At 35.5% G+C, this 26,431-nt stretch overlaps 1 protein-coding gene and 1 pseudogene across 5 annotated transcripts in view; one reads left to right on the forward strand and one right to left on the reverse strand.

Moving 5' to 3' along the window:
• The window catches only part of ECT2 (epithelial cell transforming 2), a 73,672-nt gene extending 61,634 nt beyond the window's left edge, over positions 1 to 12,038 (forward strand). For 3 of the 5 annotated variants that reach the window (XM_033211724.1, XM_033211727.1, XM_033211725.1), the window contains 4 exons: positions 5,769 to 5,876; positions 6,854 to 7,000; positions 8,804 to 9,070; positions 10,717 to 12,038. In XM_033211724.1, coding sequence (XP_033067615.1) covers positions 5,769 to 5,876; positions 6,854 to 7,000; positions 8,804 to 9,025 — 477 coding nt within the window. In that variant the 3' untranslated portion in view covers positions 9,026 to 9,070; positions 10,717 to 12,038. The remainder of the gene's footprint in view (positions 1 to 5,768; positions 5,877 to 6,853; positions 7,001 to 8,803; positions 9,071 to 10,716) is intronic. The other 2 variants (XM_033211728.1, XM_033211729.1) reach the window with 1 other exon arrangement.
• An 11,072-nt stretch (positions 12,039 to 23,110) lies between these two features.
• On the reverse strand, positions 23,111 to 23,555 carry LOC117083743 (annotated as a pseudogene).
• Between the last annotated feature and the right edge of the window lie 2,876 nt (positions 23,556 to 26,431).

Raw genomic sequence — 26,431 nt, forward strand, 5'->3', positions numbered from 1 at the left:
GGCCAAGAGCATGACTGACTGATTCTTGGTCAAACCATCTTAATAGTTTTTCTCCCCATGGACGTCATGTCCCATATTTTGTCATTTCAGAATCTAAAGATTAAAGTTTAAATCTATTGAAGATCTTATGTCTCAGAATCCTTATGTATGTATTTTTGGTCTTTTGCCAACATGTAACCTTTAATTGCATGGTCCGTACTCTAACATTCATATATTGCCTAAGATAAGCTGGTAGCTTTGTGGAGGCCATTACAATTTCTAACCTCTAATGTCAGAAGTATACTTTTATTAATAAATAAATTTAAGCAATGATACCCTTTCCCAAAGTTTGGTTAGTTTAAAAGTAACTTGATAATTAAATGCCATGTGCTACAATTTAGTACTTTTGCTGCTAACTTTATATTTATTTGAAATTTGCAAAACTTATCCTACATCTTGGTCAAGTAAATCACCATTGGCTACTTAAGAGTTGCAATCTTCATTCTAAGTTTTTAAACTTGTAAGTAGAATTTCTAACTGCATGAGAAATAGACCAACGAGTGGACATATATTAAAAGTTTGTGCTTGTATGCCAATAATATTTATAATGAAGTTAATATGATTTGTATTTAAAGCTATAATTATTCTTCCATTTATTAGGCATACCTAGTAAAGTTGTTAGTATAAGTGTCTGTTATTGGTACCACTTTAATTTGGCCAAATCAGAAGCTCTAAGCTATAGGCATGATTACAGAGTTTGAGGAAAACACTGAGGCACAGGCTAAAGGGAGGGGACATGTGATAGTAGGTAGGATCTGGGGGTTTGAAGACGAGGGTAAGAGGAGAGCTTAGGCAAAGGAGAGAAGTATCTGATAACTCACAAGTAGACAGGTTAATTGGCTTAAAGTGTGAAATGCTAGAAAATTTCCTGTGAATTAACACCCGAGAATAGGATTTCAAAATCTGTAGCTGAGGCTCAGTTTCTCCTGAAATTAATATTATATATCTCAGTGGGAGAGACTGACTACTACTTTTTAATATTGAACTCAGCAGGTCTGTCTTCAGGTTCATGTGAATTTGGAGTTGATTGAAAAACTCCTGCCCTTCCAAAGCTTCTTTAATGCTTAACATACTTTGAATAAGTCATAAAATGTTTTTGGAATTATAGTAAGTATTTATTAAAAATGTGTGTTCTCAAGTCCAGCAGAGCTTAAAAGTAAATAAAAATAAAAATGAGTTTTGGCTAATCTATCAATTTCACTTTTATTTTATTTTATTTTTTCGTACTTGTCCTAGTATGTATTATATTTTAGAATTAGAAATAGACTAAAAAGCATAAAGTTTTTTCTCTTCGTTTTTTGTTTTTAAAGACAGAATGATAATTATTGAGAAAGAATGAATAACAAATAAACCTAGGACTACTGAAGATAAGTTTCCCCGACTTTGTACTTTTGCCTGTGATTTACCCTATCTACCTTCCTCTGTGCGGAAAGCACTAAAGGAAGTACTTCATATTTATATCTTAGCAAAAATAATATATTATATTCTAAGCCACTAGTGAACTAGCAATATGTTCACCCTTTCAGTCATTCTGAATCCAGAATCTTCTAGAAAGGTAAAAAATCTTGTATCTATCTTCCACTCCCCTAAGTCAGAAGCAGTTTGTTAGTTCATTGAGAGAAAATATGAAGCCACTGGTTTCATTTTTAGTTCATCGGTGGTTATTAATACTTAGTCATAGTTAAGATAACAATGGAAAAAAATGAGAAGCTCCTTTATTAGCATTTGCTAAGGATTTAAATTTCAGGGAACTTCATTATAAAGAGCATTTCAGCAAAATTAAACACACTTGGAGTTTAGTTGCATTACATATGAAAATGGATACATTTTGCATCTAAGCATTCAAAGAGTAAGTTACCAATGTTTAGTTTAATAGTCATGCTATGATTTTTACCATCTATTAAATTGAAAGATAATATTTGCATATAAGAAAAAAAGTCAAATATGCAATAGTATACTGCAGTAAAGTATGTCTCATACCCCTGTCTGGCTAATCTGTCTTTCCAGGGGTATGACTTTTGATACTTTCCAGAAATATAAGCAGAGACATATATACATTCTTCAGAAATGAATTTCTTTTTCTTTTTCTTTTTCTTTCTTTTTTTTTTAAAGATAGAGTCTCTGTTACCAAAGCTGGAGTGCGGTGGTGCAGTCTTGGCTCACCGCAACCTCTGCCTCCAGGTTCAAGTGATTCTCATGCCTCAGCCTCTTGAGTAGCTGGGATTGCAGATGTGCACGACCGTGCCTGGCTAATTTTTGTATTTTTAGTGGAGACAGCATTTCACCATGTTGGCCAGCCAGGCTGGTCTTGAATTCCTGGCTTCAAGTGATCTGCCCACCTGGGGGCCTATCAAAGTGCTGGGATTACAGGTGTGTGAGCCACCACGCCTGGCCAAAAATGTATTTATTAGATTGATTCCTAAGTAATTTTCTCTTTAGAATGCAGTCATAAATGGATATTTTACCTGTTTCTAAGCTGTTTTGTGAATAGGTGACTCTTTGGTATGTGTGTTATTTTGTAACCAGTCAGTTAATAAATTATCACTGTTTTAAATTATTTTCCAGCTAATTTTACTAGATCTTTCAGCTTTCAGTTAAAAAAAAAAGTCATAAGTTTACCAATTGAAAGAAGCATTGATAAGTTACTTTATAGTTTAAAAATAAAACATTAACAGAAAACTGTGCTTATTTTGATTTTTAATTGATTTTATTTATAATTACATAATTATACATATATTGGGGTACAGTGTTATGTTTTGTTGCATGTGTACATCGTATAATGACCGAATCAGGGTAATTACCATATCACTTATTTCTTTAAGGAAAATGTATTTAAATGTCAAAACATTCTTTTTCTGAATTTGCCTCTGTATCTTATGGACATAAAAAATTCTATCAAATAGTAGGTTTTCAGTATATATCTGTTGATTGCATGAGATAAAATTGAAATAAAAATGGAATGCAGTCAAAGCAGAATTAAATTCATAAAAGTAAGGATACAATTGAGCTTATCCATATATACAGTAGTATAGGAAATGTCATCCCTCTACCATGAGATATAGGAAATCCTAGTAGTGTAAAACCTTTCAGATATGTGTGGCAGAGCTTAAGTCACATTCCTCAGTGCTTTGTTTCTTCTAGATTGACGTAAGGTATCAAATATTCAGTTGTTTTACAAATGATTACCTAGATAATTGTCAAGAACCAACTGAACACTATTAGAATTTGTAACAGAGCTTAGTAAAGCAGCCAAATAAAATGTAAATACATATGTATCAAGAGTTTTCCTTTATGCTGGCAGTAGCCAGTTAGAAAGTGTAGGAAATGAAGGCCTCTTTTCCAATAAAATTTGATATAAAATATCTGTAAAACATGCAAAAAATATATACGCAACTAATTGCTTTAAACTTAAAGCAATATGGATAAAGATAGCATTATATTCATTGTTTTTACAAACCAAATTGTAAAAAAAAAACCGAAGGAGACCATTGAGAGCTAGTGAGGCAAGATAGATTCTTTCCTGTTCTGACAATGAGAGTATAGGTTGAAGAAGTATACCCTTTTTCCATCAGGAACTTTTCATATTCTGCTTTTCTACCTCTAGTGTTCTAGTTTAGAAAATTACCAACATGTGGTTTAATATTTTCATATACAAAGACATATAGTTTCATGTATTTCTTTTTTTATCGTGGTAGAATATACATAACATAAAATTTACCGGTTTTAACCATTTTTAAGCGTATAGTTTATTGGCATTAAGTATATTCAAACTGTTGTGCAATATCACCACCATCTGTTTTTCGAGCTTTTTCATCTTCCTAAACTGGAACTGTGGACCCATTACACAGTAATTCCCCATTACTGCACTCTAAATGCTCAAAAATAGTGGAATGATTAAATTAATTGTGATATAATCAGAGGAGATTTGTCAGGTCTTCATTAAGAGTAAATCCTTTGAGACAAAAAAATTACAGCTAATTGAAAAACATAAGGTACAAAACAATAATATTCCAGTTTTGTTATGAAGAAACATTTTATACATGTAGAAAAATATCTCTAAGAAATATACCAAAGTGTAGATGGTAATTGATTAAGAGAGTTATGGGTAATTCATGTTTTCTAAATTTTTCTTAACTCAAAAAGTAACATAAATTGAAAAGATATTGACATTTACAAGTACTGTTACCTGATTTGTACAAGATAAGCAACCTAGAGTTATTTAGCAAATCGATCAAGTGGAAAGAGAGGTTCTGTAGCAGGCAGAGGGGATGTGGTTGTTCAAATGACAAAATTAGAGAAGCTTTAGAATAACAAAAGCTGTCTGTGTATCAGTGGTGGAGAGCTGAATCAAGCATTATAATTGTAGAGTATAATATTTAACACTTGGTAAAGAGGCTTAACATTTCATTCAAAGTACTTCCATGCATTATTTTGTTTTAGCCTTATGATTACTATGGGTTAGATTCTAGATATGTTCTACATTTTGCAAATGGAAAAAAATTTTCAGAAAAAACAACTTTCACAAGGTTATTTTTTCTCTGTCACCACAGAATGATAGTGCTGGAAAATAGTCTTTATAGTGACAGGGTAACAAGGCAATTTGCCTATTCATAGTCTGGATTTATAAATTTAAAGTGCAAATTGGTTATAGGACTATGCAAAATCATTTTGTCTAACTTGCTTTCTTCTGAAAATCCAGCCATAATTTGAGCAAGTAATATTTTTAATTACTTAAAGATTAATTGTCCTGTTTAAGTGGTTCAGTGGCTCTTGGCCTATATGAGGTCTTTTTAAAAATTTATTTTTAATTGACACATAATAATTGTACATATTTATGGGGTATAATGTGATGCTTTGATACAGGTATACATTGTGTGTTGATCAAATCAGGGTATTTAGCGTATCCATCACCTAATTTACTCATTTCTTTATGGCGTGAACCTTCAAAATCCGCTGTTCTGGTTATTTTGAAATATACAATACAATACTGTATTGTTAACTATAGTCACCATTGTGCAATAGAACACCAGAACTTATTTCTTCTTTCTAACTGTAACTTTGTGCCTATTGACCAACCTCACTGCAGCTCCCACCCCATCCCGTCCTCCCCAGCGTATCAGCAGTGGCTGACCTCATAGAAGTACACAGTAGTTATATGGGGTCTTTGATTCCTTTGGGAATGTGATACAAGCTGTGAACCCACTCTTCAGAAAGATGCCCTTTGCACATGTACACAAAAAATTTTGCGCCCAGTTTCTGTTCATTGTCACCCTACAGGCTCTTGGTCACAGGTTTAGAACCTCTAATTTAGAATCCTTACAAATGCTGATTGAGGACGAAAGGGTAAAGTAGGAGAAAGTCTAAATCTTAATTTGAGTTTATGTCAGGAACAGTGTTTGTGGTCTTGGTTTTGTAGCCGACTTTATACTTAAGCATTAAGTTTAAGTCTGCTAAATTTCTAACTTGTTTAAGAGTTGTTAGATTTTATTTTGAGGTCTATTTCCAATTGCTTTGGTATCCATGACCCTTACAGGGAATTACTCATTTACCAAATGCTTATTTTTCACTATCCTTAAATTAGTACATTTCGGGGTAGAAGTTATATCAAGCACATGAAAAATCTTGAGTAGCTTCATTTACAAATACTCCATACATAAATATGCTTAAAGTTTGATTTTTAGAAACAGTTGTGTGTTTTCAAGATAACAAAAGGTATTAATTTTCAATAGGAGAATCTTATTTATACTGCTGATCCAGAATCCTTTGAAGTAAATACAAAAGATATGGACAGTACATTGAGTAGAGCATCAAGAGCAATAAAAAAGACTTCAAAAAAGGTGAGTTTTAGTGAAATTATTATTTAGCATATCTCTAATATATATTTTCCAGACTATATTCAAATAATATTGCTGCAAACATCAATATAAAGATAGTTTATAGAACAAAGCTGTTCTTCGATTCTAGGAAATGACCCACAGAAACAATAGTTTTACTTCAGTGACTTCTTTGCCACAGTAACTATAACTTGTTATCCCTCCCATTTTGTAATAATGATGCTTCTGTGAACTATCCTGCAGTAGAAATGTACTGTTGGTGTTTTAGATTTAAATATGTGTGCCCTCATCTTAAATATATTGCCACAGTTATTTTCAGCAAAGGGCAGACGACAGTCAGGGGATCTGGGATCTATTCCTGACTCTAGAAGTATATTTACTCTTCTCGTGATGAAGATAACTTACTTACCTTATCAGAGTTGTTGAGGATTACATAAGTATGTTGATAATAGGCTTTTTAAAAGTAGAACTAGAATTTTAGTGTTCTAAGAGAGATTTACAGCCATAATCTCTACTGCTAGATTTACAAGTTTTGTTTTCTTTCCCTTTATAGGGAGGCTTTGTATTTTAGTAATTTTTGTATCTCCTATCATTTAACATGTATGATGTATAAAAGAAAAACATGTTAGATTATTATTCAAATGAATTCCTTCACTCTTTCAATAAAGAAATGGAGGTTCAGGTGATTTTTGGATTAGAAATATCACAACTGGACTAGCTGAATCAGACAAGAACTTAGGTTTCTTCTCTCCCAGGCTAGATTTCTTTTCTGCTCCTTCCATTGGACTTCAGTGCTCTCTAAATGAAAGTTGAAATAGTATACACATTTCCTCACTGCTTTGTGCCAAAGAGATTCTAATCTTGCCACATACTACAGTGGAAAAACTTTTGCTATATATTTGGCTTTTTTATGTTTCAGTATTCTTATCAACTGTATTAAATTTGTCTTGATTTAAGTAATTGTAACTCTTAAACTCTAGGTTACAAGAGCATTCTCTTTCTCCAAAACTCCAAAAAGAGCTCTTCGAAGGGCTCTTATGACATCCCACGGCTCAGTGGAGGGAAGAAGTCCTTCCAGCAATGATAAGCATGTAATGAGTCGTCTTTCTAGCACATCATCATTAGCAGTAAGTTATTTTGATTTAATGGGGTGAATGACTTATTTATGAAGCTGGTATGTGATTTGTTAACTTTTAAAAATTGGAAATATTTCTTCCATGCTTAAAAATTTTAATAGTGTATTTTAACCCAGTATGCCAAAATATTATCATTTGAATGCGAATCAATGTAAGAATTACCAGTGAGATATTTTCATTCTTTCTTATGTACTAAGTATTAAAAATGTGGGATGTACCTTATACTTACAAAGCTGGCTGCATTTCAGACTGGCTATGTTTCAGGGGTTTCGTAGCCACATGTGGCTAGTGGCTCCTGGAAGGACAGCACAGCTCTGTACACTAGCACTGAAGAATCAGCATGGAAAGCATGATGCTAGGAGGCAGGAGGTCTCCCCTAGTGCTTTAAACCTTGGCATCCTAACATAGTCGTACGTCATTTTTTAAATATGTACATCCAAACTTCTAAACTCTTTATTGGGTAAAGGCAACTGAGAAAACCCTACTACGAATGAACTAGAGACATACTTAATGTGTAGTTTATTTGATAGGAAATTTTATTGGTATTGAAATGTGTTCTAAAATCTCTAAGAAAAGAAACACGTTTCAATCTGGCCTGTCACTTTACTAATGTAAATAGCTATGATTCCGTTTATACAGATCGGTTCCAGTAAGGTAGCAGAGACCGAGTTTTATTCCTTTTACTATTTTTATGATGAGTAGAATATAATCTCTGAAACTGAATTTCAGAGGATGATATGGGTTCTAAATTCATGTATATTATATATATATATGTATGTATATTTAAAATTTTTCCTGAACAATCCAAATTTCCAACAGTTTCAGAATGATTAAATTATTAGATATTTAATACTATTACTAAGTATTTGAGTGAAATATCTGTTCTTAATACAATTATTAACCTACTGAAGTTAAGAAAAGCAAGTGACTGTCACTTCTTAGCTGTGTGTCCTGTACCAGGTTTCTTATTCTCTCATCTGCATTTTTGCAGATGAGAGAAAAGATGTTAATAGTGCTTACTTATTCCATAATTTCAGTGTAGGACTAAATAATATGTGTATATATTATATAATCACACATATGTATATGATGTTATATACTGAGAGGCAGTTTGGGTGGTGGTTAAGAGCCTGGATTCTGGAACCCTAGTGTTCAAATCCTTGTTCTGCTATTTACCAGCTATATGTGTTTTGGCAAGTTATTAAAGGTCTGTTTCAATTTCATTGTCTGTAAAGTAAGTCATAAGTAGTTATAAGGATCAAGTGAGTTATTATATGTAAAGTGCTTAGAACAGTACCTGGCACATTGTGAGTGCTCTTGTGTTCTTTTTATTATATAAAATTTTTGCAGGTAAGGCACATAAATAATACTTAGTAATATATATTTTAACGTTGGTTAAAGTCTTTAGTTAACACATCAAAGAGTTATGGCTAAATCTATTAGTGTATTTATACAGGTTTTCAATCAACATGAACCTTAACCAATGGGAGAGAAGCTGTATTTAGTTGATAAAATGAATATATGCAAAGTAGTTTGGTCGATTAAAATTGACAAATGCAGATAAGCATTAATTTGTGAAAATTAGATTATAGCTTTCTCAAAGCCACCTGTAGCAACTATTGTAAACATTTTCATCTTTCAAATGAAAGTAAATGAATTTTATAGAAAATTTTAGAAAATTAATTTGTTATTTATGGTTATGTCACTTTTAATAGACAATATACGTAAGAAGCAGCTAAAATACCTTCAAGACATTAATGTCGTCTTCTCAATTGCTTGTTTCTGTTCTAACAGATTACCCATTCTGTTTCCACAAGCAATGTAATTGGATTTACTAAGCATGTTTATGTTCAGCGCCTAAACTCTACTGGTGGGCGCTCTCAGTACTCCTGGTTTCGATCTGTACGTCATTCTGCTTTCCGAGCTAGTTTTTCAGAGATACTAGAAGGAAACACTGATTTTTCAAATTTCAAAAAAGTTATTTCCAACTCGTCTTTGACACTTGTGAAGAATTAGGAGATTTGCCAACCACTAATGGAAACAAGCCTCATGAAGTTTAATGTGAGCTTATTAGCTATTTAAAATTTGTATCTGCAGAGAAAAAGAAAAAAAAAAAAGGAACATATTTTTTCTCCAAGGAATCACTTATTGGGTGGGTGGGAACTTTGGAATTCACAGTGTTATCACTGCTTTGAATTAATAACAATTTAGGTTTAATAGAGTTTATTAAGTCCAGAAAAAATAAGTTCCATTAGAAATGGAAAATTATCATTTTAAAGAATAGTAATAATTGTCATGAGTAGTGGATTTATATTCCAAATCTGATTCTTAATGTTAGATTTATAGCATTTACAGAAAATTATGCTTTTAATATACCAAATCATAAAAGTTCCACGTGAGGAAAGTGTCAACTTTTATATTATACATTTATATCATCATTTTGTTGATACTTGAATGGTTATGCTTCATCAGCCCAGCTTTTTAAATGCTTTATTTTACAACCTTGTTTATGAGAACTTACAGCCAACTACCTTACTAGCTCTTACAGTTAGCCATTTATATATGTTAAAATAGAACAGTAGCCTTGGCCGGGCGCGGTGGCTCAAGCCTGTAATCCCAGCACTTTGGGAGGCCGAGACGGGCGAATCACAAGGTCAGGAGATCGAGACCATCCTGGCTAACACGGTGAAACCCTGTCTCTACTAAAGAATACAAAAAACTAGCCGGGCCAGGTGGCGGGCGCCTGTAGTCCCAGCTACTCGGGAGGCTGAGGCAGGAGAATGGTGTAAACCCAGGAGGCGGAGCTTGCAGTGAGCTGAGATCCGGCCATTGCACTCCAGCCCGGGCGACAGAGCGAGACTCCGTCTCAAAAAAAAAAAAAAAACAGTAGCCTTAAAATTTATTTTCATTTACAGTTATTCTTGAGTCTTCGCATGTTATTTGTTAGAGTTGTTTTATTTTAAAATTTTTAAGACTTCTCAGGGATCTAAAACTTAGCAATTTAATAATCACTATTATCCAGAAGGATTGCTGTTTCACTCAATTTTTATATAGAACAAAATTTTAAAAATTGTTTAAAAATATTTTTTAGAGATAGGGGTCTTGCTAAGTTGTCCAGGCTGGTCTCAAACTCTTGGCCTTAAGCAATCCTCCCACATCAGCCTCCTGAGTAGCTGGGATTACAGTGGAACAAAATTATATATATACATACACACTCTCACACTCACATATGTACATCTGAGTTGTACGTATATTACACTCTTTGAGAGTGTATGACTTAATTTTAGAAAATTATTTCCCATGAAATGATTTCATTCTTCTTAATTCTGCTTTATGAACTAAGTAGAAACTTTGTTTGCCAATTTATAATTTTTTCTTTTATAACCTGAAACACTGAATCATTAATATTTCATAAAACAAAGTTAGGTATCACTACTAGCAATAGGCCAGTATCTGTTCAGTTGAGTTAATATCTAGTTAACTAGTCTAGCTATTTGGCTTTGTTTTCAGAATGCTATAATAGTTTTCTTTTTTCTCCCTTTTCCATTCCCCTAACTTTAAAGAGTTTAGAATTGTCAGATGTCTTGTACTTAATTGTTATGGTAATTTGTAAAATGTAAAAATAATAGGCATGATACCAAACTGTATTTTACAATTTTTTTTAAAGGAAGATTTAAAATATGAAATAATTTGTTTTGTCTTCACAGGGTATCCCTTCTCCCTCCCTTGTCAGCCTTCCTTCCTTCTTTGAAAGGAGAAGTCATACGTTAAGTAGATCTACAACTCATTTGATATGAAGCGTTACCAAAATCTTAAATTATAGAAATGTATAAACACCTCATCCTCAAATAAGAAACTGACTTAAATGGTACTTGTAATTAGCACTTGGTGAAAGCTGGAAGGAAGATAAGTAACACTAAAGTATGCTATTTGATTTTTCTTCTTGAAAGAGTAAGGTTTACCTGTTACATTTTCAAGTTAATTCATGTAAAAAATGATAGTTATTTTGATGTAATTTATCTTTTTGTTTGAATCTGTCATTCAAAGGCCAATAATTTAAGTTGCTATCAGCTGATATTAGTAACTTTGCAACCCTGATAGAGTAAATACATTTTATGGGTGGGTGCCAAATACTGCTGTGAATCTATTTGTATAGTATCTGTGAATGAATTTATGGAAATAGATATTTGTGCAGCTCAATTTGTTCAGAGATTAAATGACGTCATAATACTGGATAAAAACTTGCATAGAATTCTGATTAGATAGTGGGTCTGTTTCACATGTGCAGTTTGAAGTATTTAACCACTCCTTTCGCAGTTTATTTTCTTCTCAAGTGTTTTCAAGATCTAGCATGTGGATTTTAAAAGATTTGCCCTTATTAACAAGAATAACATTTAAAGGAGATTGTTTCAAAATATTTTTGCAAATTGAGATAAGGACAGAAAGATTGAGAAACATTGTATATTTTCCAAAAACAAGATGTTTGTAGCTGTTTCAGAGAGAGTACTGTATATTTATGGTGATTTTAGCCACTAGCAAATCTTGATTTAGTTTGATAGTGTGTGGAATTTTATTTTGAAGGATAAGACCATGGGAAAATTGTGGTAAAGACCGTTTGTACCCTTTATGAAATAATTCCGAAGTTGCCGTCAGTTTTACTAATCTTCTGTGAAATACATAGATATGTGTATGTTCAACTTTTTATTATGGTCTTATAATTAAATGTAAAATTGAAAATTCATTTGCTATTTCAAAGTGTGATATCTTTCACAATAGCCTTTTTTATAGTCAGTCATTCAGAATAAGCAAGTTCATATGAATAAATGCATTTTTATTTCCTATTTCTTTAGGGAGTACTACAAATGTTTGCCACTTAATTTTCAAGTATCTGTTTTAATAGTTAACTGACTATAGATTTTCTATGCCGTGTATGTGCCACTTCTGAGAATAGTAAATGACTCTTTGCTATATTTTAAAAGCAATTGTATTAGTAAGAACTTTGTAAATAAATACCTAAAACCCAAGTGTATTTTATGTCTCATGTCTTAGTTTCTTCAGGGAAATTTTCATAGGCAAATATGAATGCTTGCATCAACATGTTCTTTTGTGTATTTGCTTGCTTATTTATTTATTCCTTCCTCCATTAATATTTTTGAGCATTTTGTTTTAAGAGGTGATCTGTACATTAGGAATTTTTAATCTGGAATCTACTTTGCGAAATGTAGGTAGTGAATCCTATGATGTTTTATGCAAAATTTTGTGTTTATGTGAATATATGCATTTTTCTGGCAGAAAATACACAATTGTTATTTTATTGGAGGTGGAACTGTTATTTTCCCCCAAAAGGGTGGAGTTTCCAGAGACAAGAAATGACATAAGGCATAAAGCTAGAAAAGTATTGACTATACACTGGCAAAATATAGCAGGTAGTTAATTTTAATTTGAAAGGGAATGTTTCTGGTTTTTACTGTTATCTGCCTGCCTTAGGTTTTTAGACAATCCTTGTTATCAGATGAAGACAGTTTGCATGTATCATGTAAAATTAGGATTCTGTATCATGCATGGATATTAAATATAATAACTTCTCTATTGAGAAAATCATAATTTAGGTTTTCTTAATTATTAAGAGCATTTTTAATTTCCTTAAGGCATTTAGGTCATCCAATAGTGTTTTTTTTAAGAATGCAAGGTTAGTTCAATATTGGAAAATTTACCAATATGACTTCCACTGACAAAGAAGAAAGACATGGTTTATCAGTAGGTTCCAAAAGATTGTTTACAGAATCTTAGCCACTGTTCTTAATAAGAATTCTAAGGACTTTTGGTACCATGTCTGAGTAAGCTACTACATTTAGAGTGCATGTTCTTCTAACAGAAACATCAAGCATTTCTTTATGAAATATAACCAAGAAATAATTTTCATATATAACTGAGGTTAAAAAAAAATCTGGAAATCCTCAGATATGAGAAATTAAGAATCAAAGCCATAATGCTAAGTGTAGACTGATACCAAAGACCAGTTGAAAGGATTTGAGACCAATATATAAGCCTTAAAATGCTGGAACATTGATCCCTGACTCAGCCTAGCTGAAGGTAAGATCTTAGTTAAAAGCAAAAGAGGAAATAAAAAGGCATGAGGAGAGTAAAGAGATGAAGTAAATAGAATGTGTTCTCCAGGAACTGGAAATAATAGATCAATCAAAAAATATATTTATAAGAAAGAACTCATACTGAATAATAGACATGACTTTTTAAAATAAACAAGCTTGATTGGTAAAAGAATCAAGTTGAACTTCTAGAAGTAAAGAGAGAGACCTGGCTGAAGAGAAAACTAGTGAACTAATAGATAAATTTCAGAAAATTACCCTCACAAACCATCAAAAAGTACTAAGAAGTGTTTTAAGAGATGTAAAAAATGGAACATGAATATCCAACAACCTATAATAGGATATCTGGAGAGAAAAATTAAAATAATAGAAGGGGGTAGAAAGCAATATTTGAAGAGTTGAGAGTTTTCTAAAACTAGAAAAACATGAAACTTTAAAATCAAGCATGCCCATCAAGTATTGAGCAAAGTCAATTAAAAAATTCTCACTGAGAACGTTATAGTCAGTATAGGAGAAAAATAAATGGAGAGTGCTAACTTGTTTATGAAAAGAAAGATGTAAAAAGGATGTGAATTTTCATCAGTTTAACCAATACACTTAAATTCAACTGAAAGCTTAGTGGATTTTTTTTATGGAACTTAATACAAAAGAAGTCATTATAAACAAAGTTAAAAACGAATCACAGAAAAATGTAACTCAGAATAAAGGATTTACATTTAGAGTGTAAGGAAAACTCCAGTCTCTAAAAACCCAATAGAAAAATTACCAGAAGATAGATGGTTTGCAGAAAATGAAAAGTTACCATTCAACATGTAAGACTTACCAGCCTTAAAAGAGAAAGTTCATTAAAATTACACTACATACCATTTTTAATCATTAGAAATCTAAATATTTGACAGTATTTCTGCTGGTGGGGCTGTGGGTAAATGTACTCTTACATGTGTCTATTGTGAATATAAAAATGATTGCAACCTCCGTGCAGGGAAATTTAGTACAGGCACACCTCAGAGATACTGCAAATTTGGTTGCAGACCACCACAATAAAGCAGCTATCTCAATAAAGTGAGTCACATGAATTTTCGGTTTCCCATTGCATATAAAAGTTATGTTTACACTATACATAGACTATTAAGTGTAATAGCATTATGTCTAAAAAGAAATGTTCATGTTCATACCTTAATTTAAAAATGCATTATTGCTTACCAAAAAAAAAAAAAAGCTAAAGATCATCAGAGCCTTCAGTGAGTCATAATATTTTCTGGTGGAGGACCTTTAAAATATTTTTTATTTCTAATTATTATGGATACATAATATTTGTATTATGTATATTTGTATATTGATGGGTCCACGTGATATATATTTTTTTCTTTTTAAAACTTTTTTTTTTTTTTGAGACAGTCTCACTCTGTCTCCACAGCTTCATCTTCACCACTTACTCACATTCTTTATGTTCCTTCTGCTGCTTCTCTTGAACCTTCCAAAAAAGTTACCTTTGCCTTAAGGTTATTCTCAAAGAACTATCTAGCAGCAAAGACTTACCCTTGTTCAAAAGCAATTGCAGGCTTAACTAAATTAGTTGAAGCATCTTTAGATATTGTAGTAAGTTCACCTTGAAATCTGATGGTACCACATGTGTATTAGTCTTTCCTAAAAGATATTTAATTGGCTTCCAGTTCTGTATGGCTGCACAGGAAGCATGGTGGGATCTGCTTGGCTTCTGGGGAAGCCTCAGGAAACTTACAGTCATGGCAGAAGGTGAAGGGGAAGCCAGCACTTCACATGGCCAGAAGCAGGAAGGAGGGAGAGAGATGGGGAAGGTGCTACACACTTGTAGTAAACAACCAGATCTCATGAGAACTCTTAGGAGAACAGCGCCAGGGGGATGGTGCTAAATCATTCATGAGAAACTGCCACCATGATCCAATTACCTCCCACCAGGCCCTACCTCCAGCATTGGGGTTGACATTTCAACATGAGATTTGGGCGGGGACCCAGATCCAAACTATATCAATATGCAATACACTTTTCTCTCCCCTTCTTACAGAAAAATTGGCGTATAATTACTGTTCTACAATCTTGCTTTTATCACTTCAAAATATATTCTGGAAATCACTCTATCTGTATATAAGTCCTTCATTTCTTTTTACAGTTGCAGAGTACTCCACTGTGAGTGGACTCTATTTTATTCACCCAATCCCCTATTGATGTTTCTAGTGTTCTACTACCACAATGATGCTGCAAGTTTTATGAATAGGTCATTTGTATTTCTGTCAGCATGTTTTGCAAAAAAAAAAAAGTACATGTGGGATTACTAGGTCAAAAGATCAATATATAATTTTGGTAGACATGGGCATATTTTGTTTTATTGCACTTAGCAGATACTGTGCTTTTGACAGACTGGAGATTTGTAGCAATGCTGCATTGAGCAAGTCTATTAGTACAGTGTTTCCAAAAGCATGTGTTCACCTCGTGTCTGTGTCACATTTTTTTATTTCTTGCAATATTTTATACTTTTCATTATTATACCTGTTTTGGTGATCTGTGGTCAGTCATCTTTGATGTTATTATTGCAATTGTTCCAGGGCACCACAAACTGCACCCATCTAAGACTGAAAACTTTATCAGTAATTGTGTGTGTTCTGACTGCTCCACTGAACAACTGTTCCCCAATCTCTCCCTCTGCTTGGATCTCCCTAATTCCTGAGGCATAGTACTGAAAATAGGCTAATTAATAATTAATCCTACAATGGCCTCTAAAAAGTCAAAAGCTAGGAATTACTAAACTTAGTGAAGGAGGCATGTTGAAAGCAGAGATAGACTGAAACAAGGCCCTTTGTGCTATAGTTAGCCAAGTTGTGAATGCAAAAAGAGTTAAGGAAATTACAAGTGCTATTCCATTGAACATGTGAATAATAAAGAGAAACAGATTTATTGCTGATACGAAGAAAGTTTGAATGGTCTAGAGAGAAGATCAAACTAGCCACAACAGTCCTTTAAGCCAAAGCCTAATCCAGAGTAAGTCCTTAACTCTCTTTCAATCCTATGAAGGCTGAGAGAGATAAGGAAGTTGCAGAAGCTTGAAGCTAGCAGAGGTTGGTTCATGAGAAAAGAAATGGTCTCCAAAACATAAAAGTGCAATGTGAAGCAGCAAATGCTGATAGGGAAGCTGCAGCAAGTTATCTAGAAGAGCTGGCTAAGATAACTGAAGAAGGTGGCTATGCTTAATAACATTTTCAATGTAGACGAAACAGCCTTCTGTTGGAAGAAAACGCCATGTAAGACTTTTTTTTTTTTTTTGAGATGGAGTTTTGCTCCTTGCCCAAGCTGGAGTGCAATGGTGTGATCTCGGCTCACTGCAACATCTGCCTCCTGGGTTCAAGCAATTCCCCTGCCTCGGCCTCCCAAGTAACTGGGATTACAGACACGCCCCACTACGCCCTGCTAATTTTTTGTATTTTTAGTAGAGATGGGGTTTCACTATATTAGCCAGGCTGGTCTCAAACTCCTGACCTCAGGTTATCTGCCCACGGCCTCCCAAAGTGCTGGGATTACAGGTGTGAGTCACCTCGCCCAGTCAATCTAAGACTTCCATAGCTAGACAAAAGTCAATGCCTGTCTTCAGTGCTTCAAAGACAGGCTGACTCTTTTGTTAGGAGCTAATACAGCTGGTAACTTGAAGCTGTGTTCATTGACCATTCTGAAAATCCTAGGGCCATTAAGATTATGCTACATAGACTTTGCTTGTGTTCTATAAATGGAATAACAAAGCCCGAATGACAGCACATCTTTTTATAGCATGGTTGACTATTTTGAGCCCACTCATGAGACTCTTGAGTGGTTTCTTGAGATGGAATCTACTCCTGGTGAAGACACTGAACATTGTTGAAATGACAAAGGATTTAGAATATTACAGAAACTTAGTTGCTAATGCAGAGGCAGGAAGTGGGAGGACTGACCCCAACTTTGAAAGTTCTTCTAGGGGTAAAATGCTATCAACAGCACTGCATGCTACAGAGAAATCTTTCATGAGAGGAAGTCAATTACTGTGGCCAACTTCATTGTTGCCCTATTTTAAGAAATTGCCACTGCCACCGAACCTGGAGGAAACCATCAACCTGATCAGTCAGCAGCCATCAACATTGAGGCGAGACCCTCCACCAAAAATGGACAAATGGGATCACATCAAGCTAAAAGACATCTTTACAGCAAAGGAAACAATCAACAAAATGAGCCAGTCACAAAATGGAAAAATATCTGCAAACTACCCATCTGCCAAGGAATTAATAACCAGTATATATAATGAGCTTAAGTAATTCAATAGGAAAAAGAATCCAATTTTAAAATAGGTGAAAGATTTGAATAGATATTTTTAAAAAGAAGACATACAAATGGCCAACACGTATATGAATAAATGCTCAATATCACTAATCAAATGTAAATCGAAACTACAATGAGATATCATCTCACCGCAGTAAAAATAGCTTTTATAAAAAGAACGAGCACTGGCCGGGCGCGGTGGCTCAAGCCTGTAATCCCAGCACTTTGGGAGGCCGAGACGGGCGGATCACAAGGTCAGGAGATCGAGACCATTCTGGCGGTGAAACCCCGTCTCTACTAAAAAATACAGAAAACTAGCCGGGCGAGGTGGCGGGCGCCTGTAGTCCCAGCTACTCGGGAGGCTGAGGCAGGAGAATGGCATAAACCCGGGAGGCGGAGCTTGCAGTGAGCTGAGATCCGGCCACTGCACTCCAGCCTGGGCGACAGAGCGAAACTCCGTTTCAAAAAATAAATAAATAAATAAAAATAAAAATAAAAATAAAAAAATAAAAAGAACGAGCACTAAGGGATGCTTCTTTGAGAACATAAAGGGTAACCCTTGTACATTGTTGGTGGGAATGTATGTACAACCACTATGGAGAACAGTATAAAGGTTCCTCAAAAAAGCTAAAAATGGAACTACCATATGATCCAGCAATCCCATTGCTGGATATATATTTAAAAGAAAGAAAATTAGTATATCAAAGAGATGTCTGCACTCCCATGTTTACGGTAGCACTATTCACAATAGCCAAGATACGGAATCAACCTAAGTGTCCATCAACAGATAAATGGATAAAGAAAATGTGATACATATACACAATGGAGTACTATTCAGCCGTAAAAAAGAATAAAACTCATTTGCAACCACATGGATGGAACTGGAGGACATGATAAGTCAAATAAGCTAGGGACAAAAAGGCTAATATTGCATGTTCTCACTCATATGTGGGAGCTAAAAATTAAAAGTTGAACTCATGGAGATAGAGTAAAATGATGGTTACCAGAGGCTAGGAAGGGTAGTGGGGAAGAAGGTATAAAGAGGGGTTGGTCAATGGGTACAAAGATACAGTTAGATAGAAGGAAAAAGATCTATTGTTCAGCAGCACAATAGGGTGACTATAGGTAACAATAAAACGTTAAAACGTAAAAAGTTTCAGCACGTTTGAGTTTGAATAAACTATTTTGACTTACTTTGAAAGAGGCTATTTTGGGATTGGTGTTTTGTTTTGAGGCCTAGTCATCAATCAAAGCTGACCACTGAATGCTTGATATTTTGTCTTTCCACTTTTTTAAGAGTTCCTTGTAAGCATATTATGGTTGACATTTTAAAAGTCCCATTATGGCTTTTTTGATTCTGTTATTCTTGGTGAACTTAGTAATTTATAAATGTACACATAAAAATTATAGGAATATAATGAGTATATATAGTAAGAGTTTTGCCAGGAAGATGTAGACAGTTACATGATCAACATAAAGGGACTACTTCAGTTGGTCAAAAATTGTGCTTATAAATGTGTTAGGATCCTGCCTAAGCAGAGGCTAGGAAGAGATCATATTAATGACCTCAGAATATGTATTGTGCGAAGTGACTTTGCATAATTTGATAAGACAAGGAATATCCTTAGATAAGTTTTTGTTAGGTACCTAAGGATGCACTGTGAATCATCATTACATTTTCATGAAGCATAGCACAAGTTTGCAGTTAAGTGATTTTATCAGTCCGTTTCTTGCTTATAGAATTTTTGGAGTCTAACACTGTTTTTTTTTTTTTTTGTCTTCTCTTTTCATTTGGTCTAAGCTGCGAGTGTTTCTGCTAGTATAACATTCGCAGAATCCTTGTAAACTGGCACACAATTTGCTCCATTAGACAAGAGACCTTTCACATGTCTTTTCTGGATAATCCCATCTCTATTCCTGGCTTCTGATGACAAAGCTGAGTCACATGCCTGATCTCTTCACAAAGATTTCAGGAGGCTTGAATAGGGTCCTCTGACTGAATCCTGATTGTTTTAGGCTTCCTTTAGTTTCCAATTCCTCATTTCTCCCCAGCACACATTTAACGTATTCCTGCCGGCAGTCTGTTTTTGATAATGCAGGTATTCTGACATCATGTGGGCCCTCTCTACAGTATCCTCACTTTCTTCTGAGTGCTCACTAGCAGAGTTGTTAACATTTGTATTTCTTTTTTTTTTTTTTTTTTTTTTTGAGGCGGAGTCTCGCTCTGTCTCCCGGACTGGAGTGCAGTGGCCAGATCTCAGCTCACTGCAAGCTCCGCCTCCGGGTTTACGCCATTCTCCTGCCTCAGCCTCCCGAGTAGCTGGGACTACAGGCGCCCGCCACCTCGCCCAGCTAGTTTTTGTATTTTTAGTAGAGACGGGGTTTCACCGTGTTAGCCAGGATGGTCTCGATCTCCTGACCTCGTGATCCACCCGTCTCGGCCTCCCAAAGTGCTGGGATAACATTTGTATTTCTAGTAACAGTTTATTCAAGGCAATCTAGGCTTTCCCTCAGGATATTTTAGTTTTTGCTTATTTTTTTAATTGACAAATAAAAATTGTATATATTTACAGTTTACAAAATGATGTTTTGAAATGTGTATACATCGTGGAATGGCTAAATGAAGGTAGTTAACATGCATTACCTCATATACTTGCAATATTGGAATACATACTGGCTTTTCCATTTTGCTTTTCGTAATTCTTTTAGCCTCTTCCCGCTGACCAATTCAAAAGTCACCCCCACATTTTTAAGTATTTGTTACAGCAACACTCCACATTTGATACCAAAACCTATTTAGTTTCTTATTACTGCTGTAACAAATTACTGAGTGTAGAGGCTTAAACACAAATTTATTCTCTTGTAGTTTGGAGATAAGAAGTCCAAAATCATGAGTCTGACTCACGAAAGTCAAACTATCAAGAGGGCTTGTTCCTTCTGGAGGTCCTAGGGGAGAATTTGTTCCTTGCCTGTTCCAACTTTTGGAGGCTGCTGGTATTCCTTGGTTTGTGACTGTATCATTCCAATCTCTACTTCTGTCATACCTCACCTCCTCTGCAGACAAATCTTTTACTGCCTCCCTCTTACTATAAGGACACTGGTGACTACATCAGGCCCACCTGGATAATCCAGCATAATTTCCCCATCACAAGATCCATAACAATCACATCTACAAAGTTCCTTTCACCATCTAACGTATTCATAAGTGCCTGGGCTTGGATGTCAACGTATTTGGAGAATCATTACTCAGGGTATCACAGGCTTCCTGGCATTTGGTTAGAGTGGTGGAGGCATGTGTCATCATCGGTAGTCCAGTGCAGGATTGTTCACATGGTAGCACTTCTAGGGTTCAAAAAAGCAAATAGTTTTAAAATCTCTGCTTATGTTATTTTTCCTGTTGTCTCTCATTGGCCAAAACAAATTGCATAGCTGCAACTAAAGTTAATGTGGGAAGGTACTACCATCCAGAGGTGTGGATGCTGGAAGATGCGCACAAATGGGGACTCATTACTGCAACAGAGTAGTACAATGCAAACAAATTTCTAGAAAAACACAACTTAATGAAATAGAAATAGAAAACTTAAATGTTCCTGTAAATACCCTAGAAATATTATCCACATTTAAAATCATTCCTAAGGCCAGCTGCAGGGGCTTATGCCTGTAATCCCAGAACTTTGGGAGGCCAAGGTGGGTGGATCACTTGAGGTCAGGAGTTCAAGACCAGCCTGGCTGGCCATCATGGTAAAACCCCATCTCTACTAAAAATAAAAAAATTAGCTGGGCATGGTGGCAGCACCTGTAATTCCAGCTACTCGAGACGCTGAGGCATGAGAATCACTTGAACCTGGAAGCCGAGGTTGCAGTGAGCCAAGACTGTGCCACTGTGCTCCAGCCTGTGTGACAGAGCGAGACTCTGTCTGAAAAAAAAAAAAGAATCATTTCTGAAAAGAAACCATCAGGCCTAGATGGCTTCACTGGTGAATTCTATCAAATATTTAATAAATAATTAATCTTACAAATTCTTACAGAGCCTAGTGAAAGGGAATACTTCCCAACTCATTTTTTGAATTCTGGATAACTTCAGATATTTTAAGAAAGGCTAATCTTATTTGTGAAAATACATGCAAAATTTCAAAATAAAATATTAACAAAATCTTATTTAATAAGAAATATATATCATGACCAAGTTGGGCTTATGCTAGGAATGCAAGTTTATTTAACTTTAGATAATTCATCAGTATATTTTCATACTTAATAAAGGAAAAAATTACATTATCTCAATGGTTGCAGAAAAAAATATGATAAATTCAACATCCATTATAATAAAACCTCTTTGCAAACTAGGAATAGAAAGGGATATCCTTATTCTAATAAAGATTATCTACAAAAATACTATAACACACATCATATCTAATGATAAAAAATGGCAACATCTCCTTTGAGATCAGGAAGGAGAAAAGAGTACTTGTTCTACCACCTTCAATCAACATTTTACTGCAGTCTCAAGCAGTGCAGTATTGCAAGAAAAAGATACGGCATGAGAATTAGAAAGGAAGAAAACCAATACTCTTATTATTCGGAGATGATATGATTGCTTGGATAGAAAATTATAAATAATCTGGAGAAAACTTACAGTAATTCTGAAACAAAATCAATATACAAATAGATACCAGCCACAAAGAAGTAAAAATTCTTTTTCCTAAAAGATACTTGTTACAATAGCATTAAAACCATTGAAATACTTAAGAATAAGTCTAATAAAGGATATACAAAATCTCTACAGAGATGACTGTGGAACTTTATTTACAATAATTAAAGAAGACCTTCATTGATATGATTGTAGGATTGGATGCCTCAGTGTTGAAAAATACCAGTTTTCCCCAAACTGAACAGATTCAAATAAGGCAAATAAAAATACCAACAGGCTGTGTGTGGGTCTGTGTGTGTGCATAAAACATGACTAATTGTTTCTACAATGTATATGGAAATACAAAGGGTTGAGAATAATGAGTACGGTTACAGAAGTGAAAGGATCTGTTTTATCAGATACAAGATTTATTATAGAGCTGTAGTAATCAAAACAGTGCAGTGGTGGAAGTCTTGGTGTATTGAACACAAATGAATTAGTAGATCATACTTGAAACCCCCAAACCGACATCATTATCATTGTAAAATAGTGGGTGAAAAATAGCCTATGCAATAAATGGTGCTGAGAAAAACTGGTATCTTTTTTTTTTTTTTTTTTTTAAGAAACATTGTGGGCCGGGCGCGGTGGCTCAAGCCTGTAATCCCAGCACTTTGGGAGGCCGAGACGGGTGGATCGCGAGGTCAGGAGATCGAGACCATCCTGGCTAACACGGCGAAACCCCGTCTCTACTAAAAAATAGAAAAAACTAGCCGGGCGAGTTGGCGGGCGCCTGTAGTCCCAGCTACTCGGGAGGCTGAGGCAGGAGAATGGCGTAAACCCGGGAGGCGGAGCTTGCAGTGAGCTGAGATCCGGCCACTGCACTCCAGCCTGGGCGACTGCGAGACTCCGTCTCAAAAAAAAAAAAAAATAAAAAAAATAAAAAAAATAAAAAGAAACATTGTGTTTAATGGTAAAAGCTTAGCAGACCCCAGCATCAGGAATGGCATGGAGTCGTAGCAGCAGGGATGGACAGGTGGTCCCCATGGAGCTTCACATGGTGAAGAGGATGAGGAAGGTGACCATCAAACAGAAGAGTCCCCCCATGGCCTCAGACAGGGTAAAACCCAGAATGGCATAGGAGAAGAGCTACTGCCTGAGAGACAGATTCCTGGCATAGCCAATGATCAAACTGCCAAACACAATTCCAATGCCAGCCCCTGAACCAGCCACACCAACTGCCTCAGCACCGATAAACTTGGTTGCTGTGTCAATGTCCCAGGAGACAGCACTGGTCTGGAACTCCTGTCTGGCCACCTGGAGTTGGGAGCTGCTGTAGGAAGGCTGTTTAAATGAATTCTCTGGGCTATTCAAGAAGGAGGCAGACACAGGCCTGATTAGACCCCTGGTGCAACAGTGGATCTGAGCTGGAGAAATGAACAGTGCCCCAGTGGTCTGCATTTTTTCAGTCTCCCAGCTTTAGCCCTTGGTCTCAGCACTCAGCCAAAAATTGGTATCTTTATTTTAAAAAATAAATAAAATCTGTTCTTCACATTTTATGCAGATTTGAATTAAAAGGGAATTATAGACCTAAATATGAAAGGTAAAACTATGAAGATTTTACTAGATAATATAGGAGAGTACCTTAATCTGTCTGGGGTTAGAAAAGATTACTTACACATTTTTCCAAAAGTTAATTATAGAAGGAATGATTGATGTCTACATTAAAATTAAGATGTATGTGACTTTCCAGTCATGAAAAGACATCATTAAAAGACAAAGTCACAGAGTAGATGTTCACAATACATGTAACTGACAAAAGGACTCATATCCAGACTATATAAAAATCTAAAAAAAAAAAAAAATCAGACATTCCTATAGAAAAACAAGTACTTCGTAAGTGAGGGAATCCTCACTCTGCCTGTCCAAGGATTTGGGCAGCTGACACTTGTAATCCCAGCACTTTGGGAGGCTGAGGCAGGTGGATCACTTGAGGCCAGGAGTTCAAGACCAGCCTAGCCAACATGGTGAAACCCCATCTCTACCACAAATACAAAAATTAGCCAGAGGTGGTGGCACGTGCCTGTAGTCCCAGCTACTCAAGAGGCTGAGGCAGGAGAACTGCTTGAACCCATGAGGTGAAGTTCGCAGTGAGCCAAGATAGTGCCCCTGGGCCACAGAGTGCAAATCTGTCAACAACAACAACAACAGCAACAACAAAAGTGAGGAAATCCAAAAGGCTAAAAAACTTATTTAAAAATGTTCAATCTAATCCATAATGCAGGATTGCAAATCAGATTCCATTGCACATGCACCATTGTGGCTTAGCACAATGGAAAGCAAAGAGAAATTTCTTCTTTACAAGACAAGAAGACGCTGTTGGTAGGAGTGTAAATTGTATAACTAAGTTATGTATAAAACACTTGGACATTAATCAATAAATTTAAGATATGCATACTTTGAAACCCAACAATTCTAATCCTTGATATTCATGCCAGATACATTTAGAAATATGAATACTAGGATCCATGTATAAGAATGTTCATTGTTGGTACTATATATAAAGGCCTGAAACTGGCCAGGTGTGATGGCTCACGCCTGTAATCTCAGCATTTTGGGAGGCCAAGGTGGGTAGATGACCTGAGGTCAGGATTTCGAGACCAGCCTGGCCAACATAGTGAAACCCCATCTCTACTAAAAATACAAAAACACAAAAATTAGCCAGGCATGGTGATGCAGGCCTGTAATTCCAGCTACTCAGGAGGCTGAGGCATGATAATCACTTGAACCTGGGAGGCAGAGATTGAAGTGAGGCAAGATCGTGCCGCTGCACTCCAACCTGGGCAACAGAGTGGGACTCAAAAAAAAAAAAAGCCTGAAACTGGAAAGTCAGAAATTTATATCAATATTAGAATGGACTAACACACTATGTTATAATCAAGCTTTGTTTTTTCCCAAATGTTTTACTTGTGTTAATTCAAGCTCCACAAGAACCCTATGAGGTAAATATTCTTTAGGGGATGTTTGCCCTTGAGGCCGTATAACGATTAGCATCTTGGGGCACTGCATAGAAATAGTAACACACGTAAGAGTCCCATATTCGAAGGCAGATGAGAATTCTAGATCTTCCTGGGCTTTTGTCTTGGCCAAACCTAACTCCTTTGAGCCTTGTTATCTTCATGGAAGATCTCTACTATGTTATCAAAAATAGTCATCTTGTACCCAAAATAAAACCTCTTGCTTTGCCAAAGGCCTATCAAGTACCGCCATAAATTGGGGTCCCACAGGGAAGAAAGGTATCAAGGGACAGGGGATGCAGGTGGAGAGGTCGTGGGCTCTGCTGGGCTTTTGAGGCTTCTTGAGGGTGAGTGTGGTGAAGGGAAAGTCAGAGTATGGAGAGTGAGGCTTCTCTGAGGGCTGAGCCAAGCCACACAGAGCCAATCCTCGGGCAGGCAGAGTGGAAAAGTAGGCCTTCTGCTCTTCTGGGTAGCGTTTCCGGGGTGTCACAGCATCTAGTAAGTCTAGTGATGCCATTCATAAGTTTAATAAGTTTCTAGAAACAAGTTAATAAGTAAAAATTCTATTTCTATACCCCAGAAAAAATCAGAAGCTGTAACAAAAAAAAAAAAGGCAACCATTACAATAGACAATAGCAATGAAAAATATGAAATGCTAGAAATAATTCTAAAGGAAAATTTGCAAGACTTTTATGGAGAAAATTAAAACCTTCTTAGAACACATTAAATGAGATCGAGGTAAATGGAGGATTCTTAGATAGGAAATCTCCCAAATCGATTATATATCTTCAATAAAAATTTTAATTTATGAAACTAGCTGATTTTAAAATTCACCACATAGAGCAAAAAGCCAAGGGTAGTTAACATATTCACAAAGAACAGGTGAAATAATTTGCTTTCCCCAAGTCCTTAGAGACTTACAAAGAGACTTAGACTCCCATACAATAATAATGGGAGACTTCAACACCCCACTGTCAACATGAGACAGATCAATGAGAGAGAAAGTTAACAAGGATATCCAGGAATTGAACTCATCTCTGCAGCAAGCAGACCTAATAGACATCTACAGAACTCTCCACCCCAAATCATCAGAATATACATTCTTCTCAGCACCACATCACACTTATTCCAAAATTGACCACATAGTTGGAAGTAAAGCACTCCTCAGCAAATGTACAAGAACAGAAATTATAACAAACTGTCTCTCAGACCACAGTGCAATCAAACTAGAACTCGGGATTAAGAAACTCAGTCAAAACTGCTCAACTACATGGAAACTGAATAACCTGCTCCTGAATGACTACTGGGTACATAACGAAATGAAGGCAGAAATAAAGATGTTCTTTGAAACCAATGA

Source organism: Trachypithecus francoisi, unplaced genomic scaffold, assembly GCF_009764315.1.
Source record: "Trachypithecus francoisi isolate TF-2019V2 unplaced genomic scaffold, Tfra_2.0 Lachesis_group0, whole genome shotgun sequence".
In the NCBI taxonomy this organism is placed as follows: Eukaryota; Metazoa; Chordata; class Mammalia; order Primates; family Cercopithecidae; genus Trachypithecus; species Trachypithecus francoisi.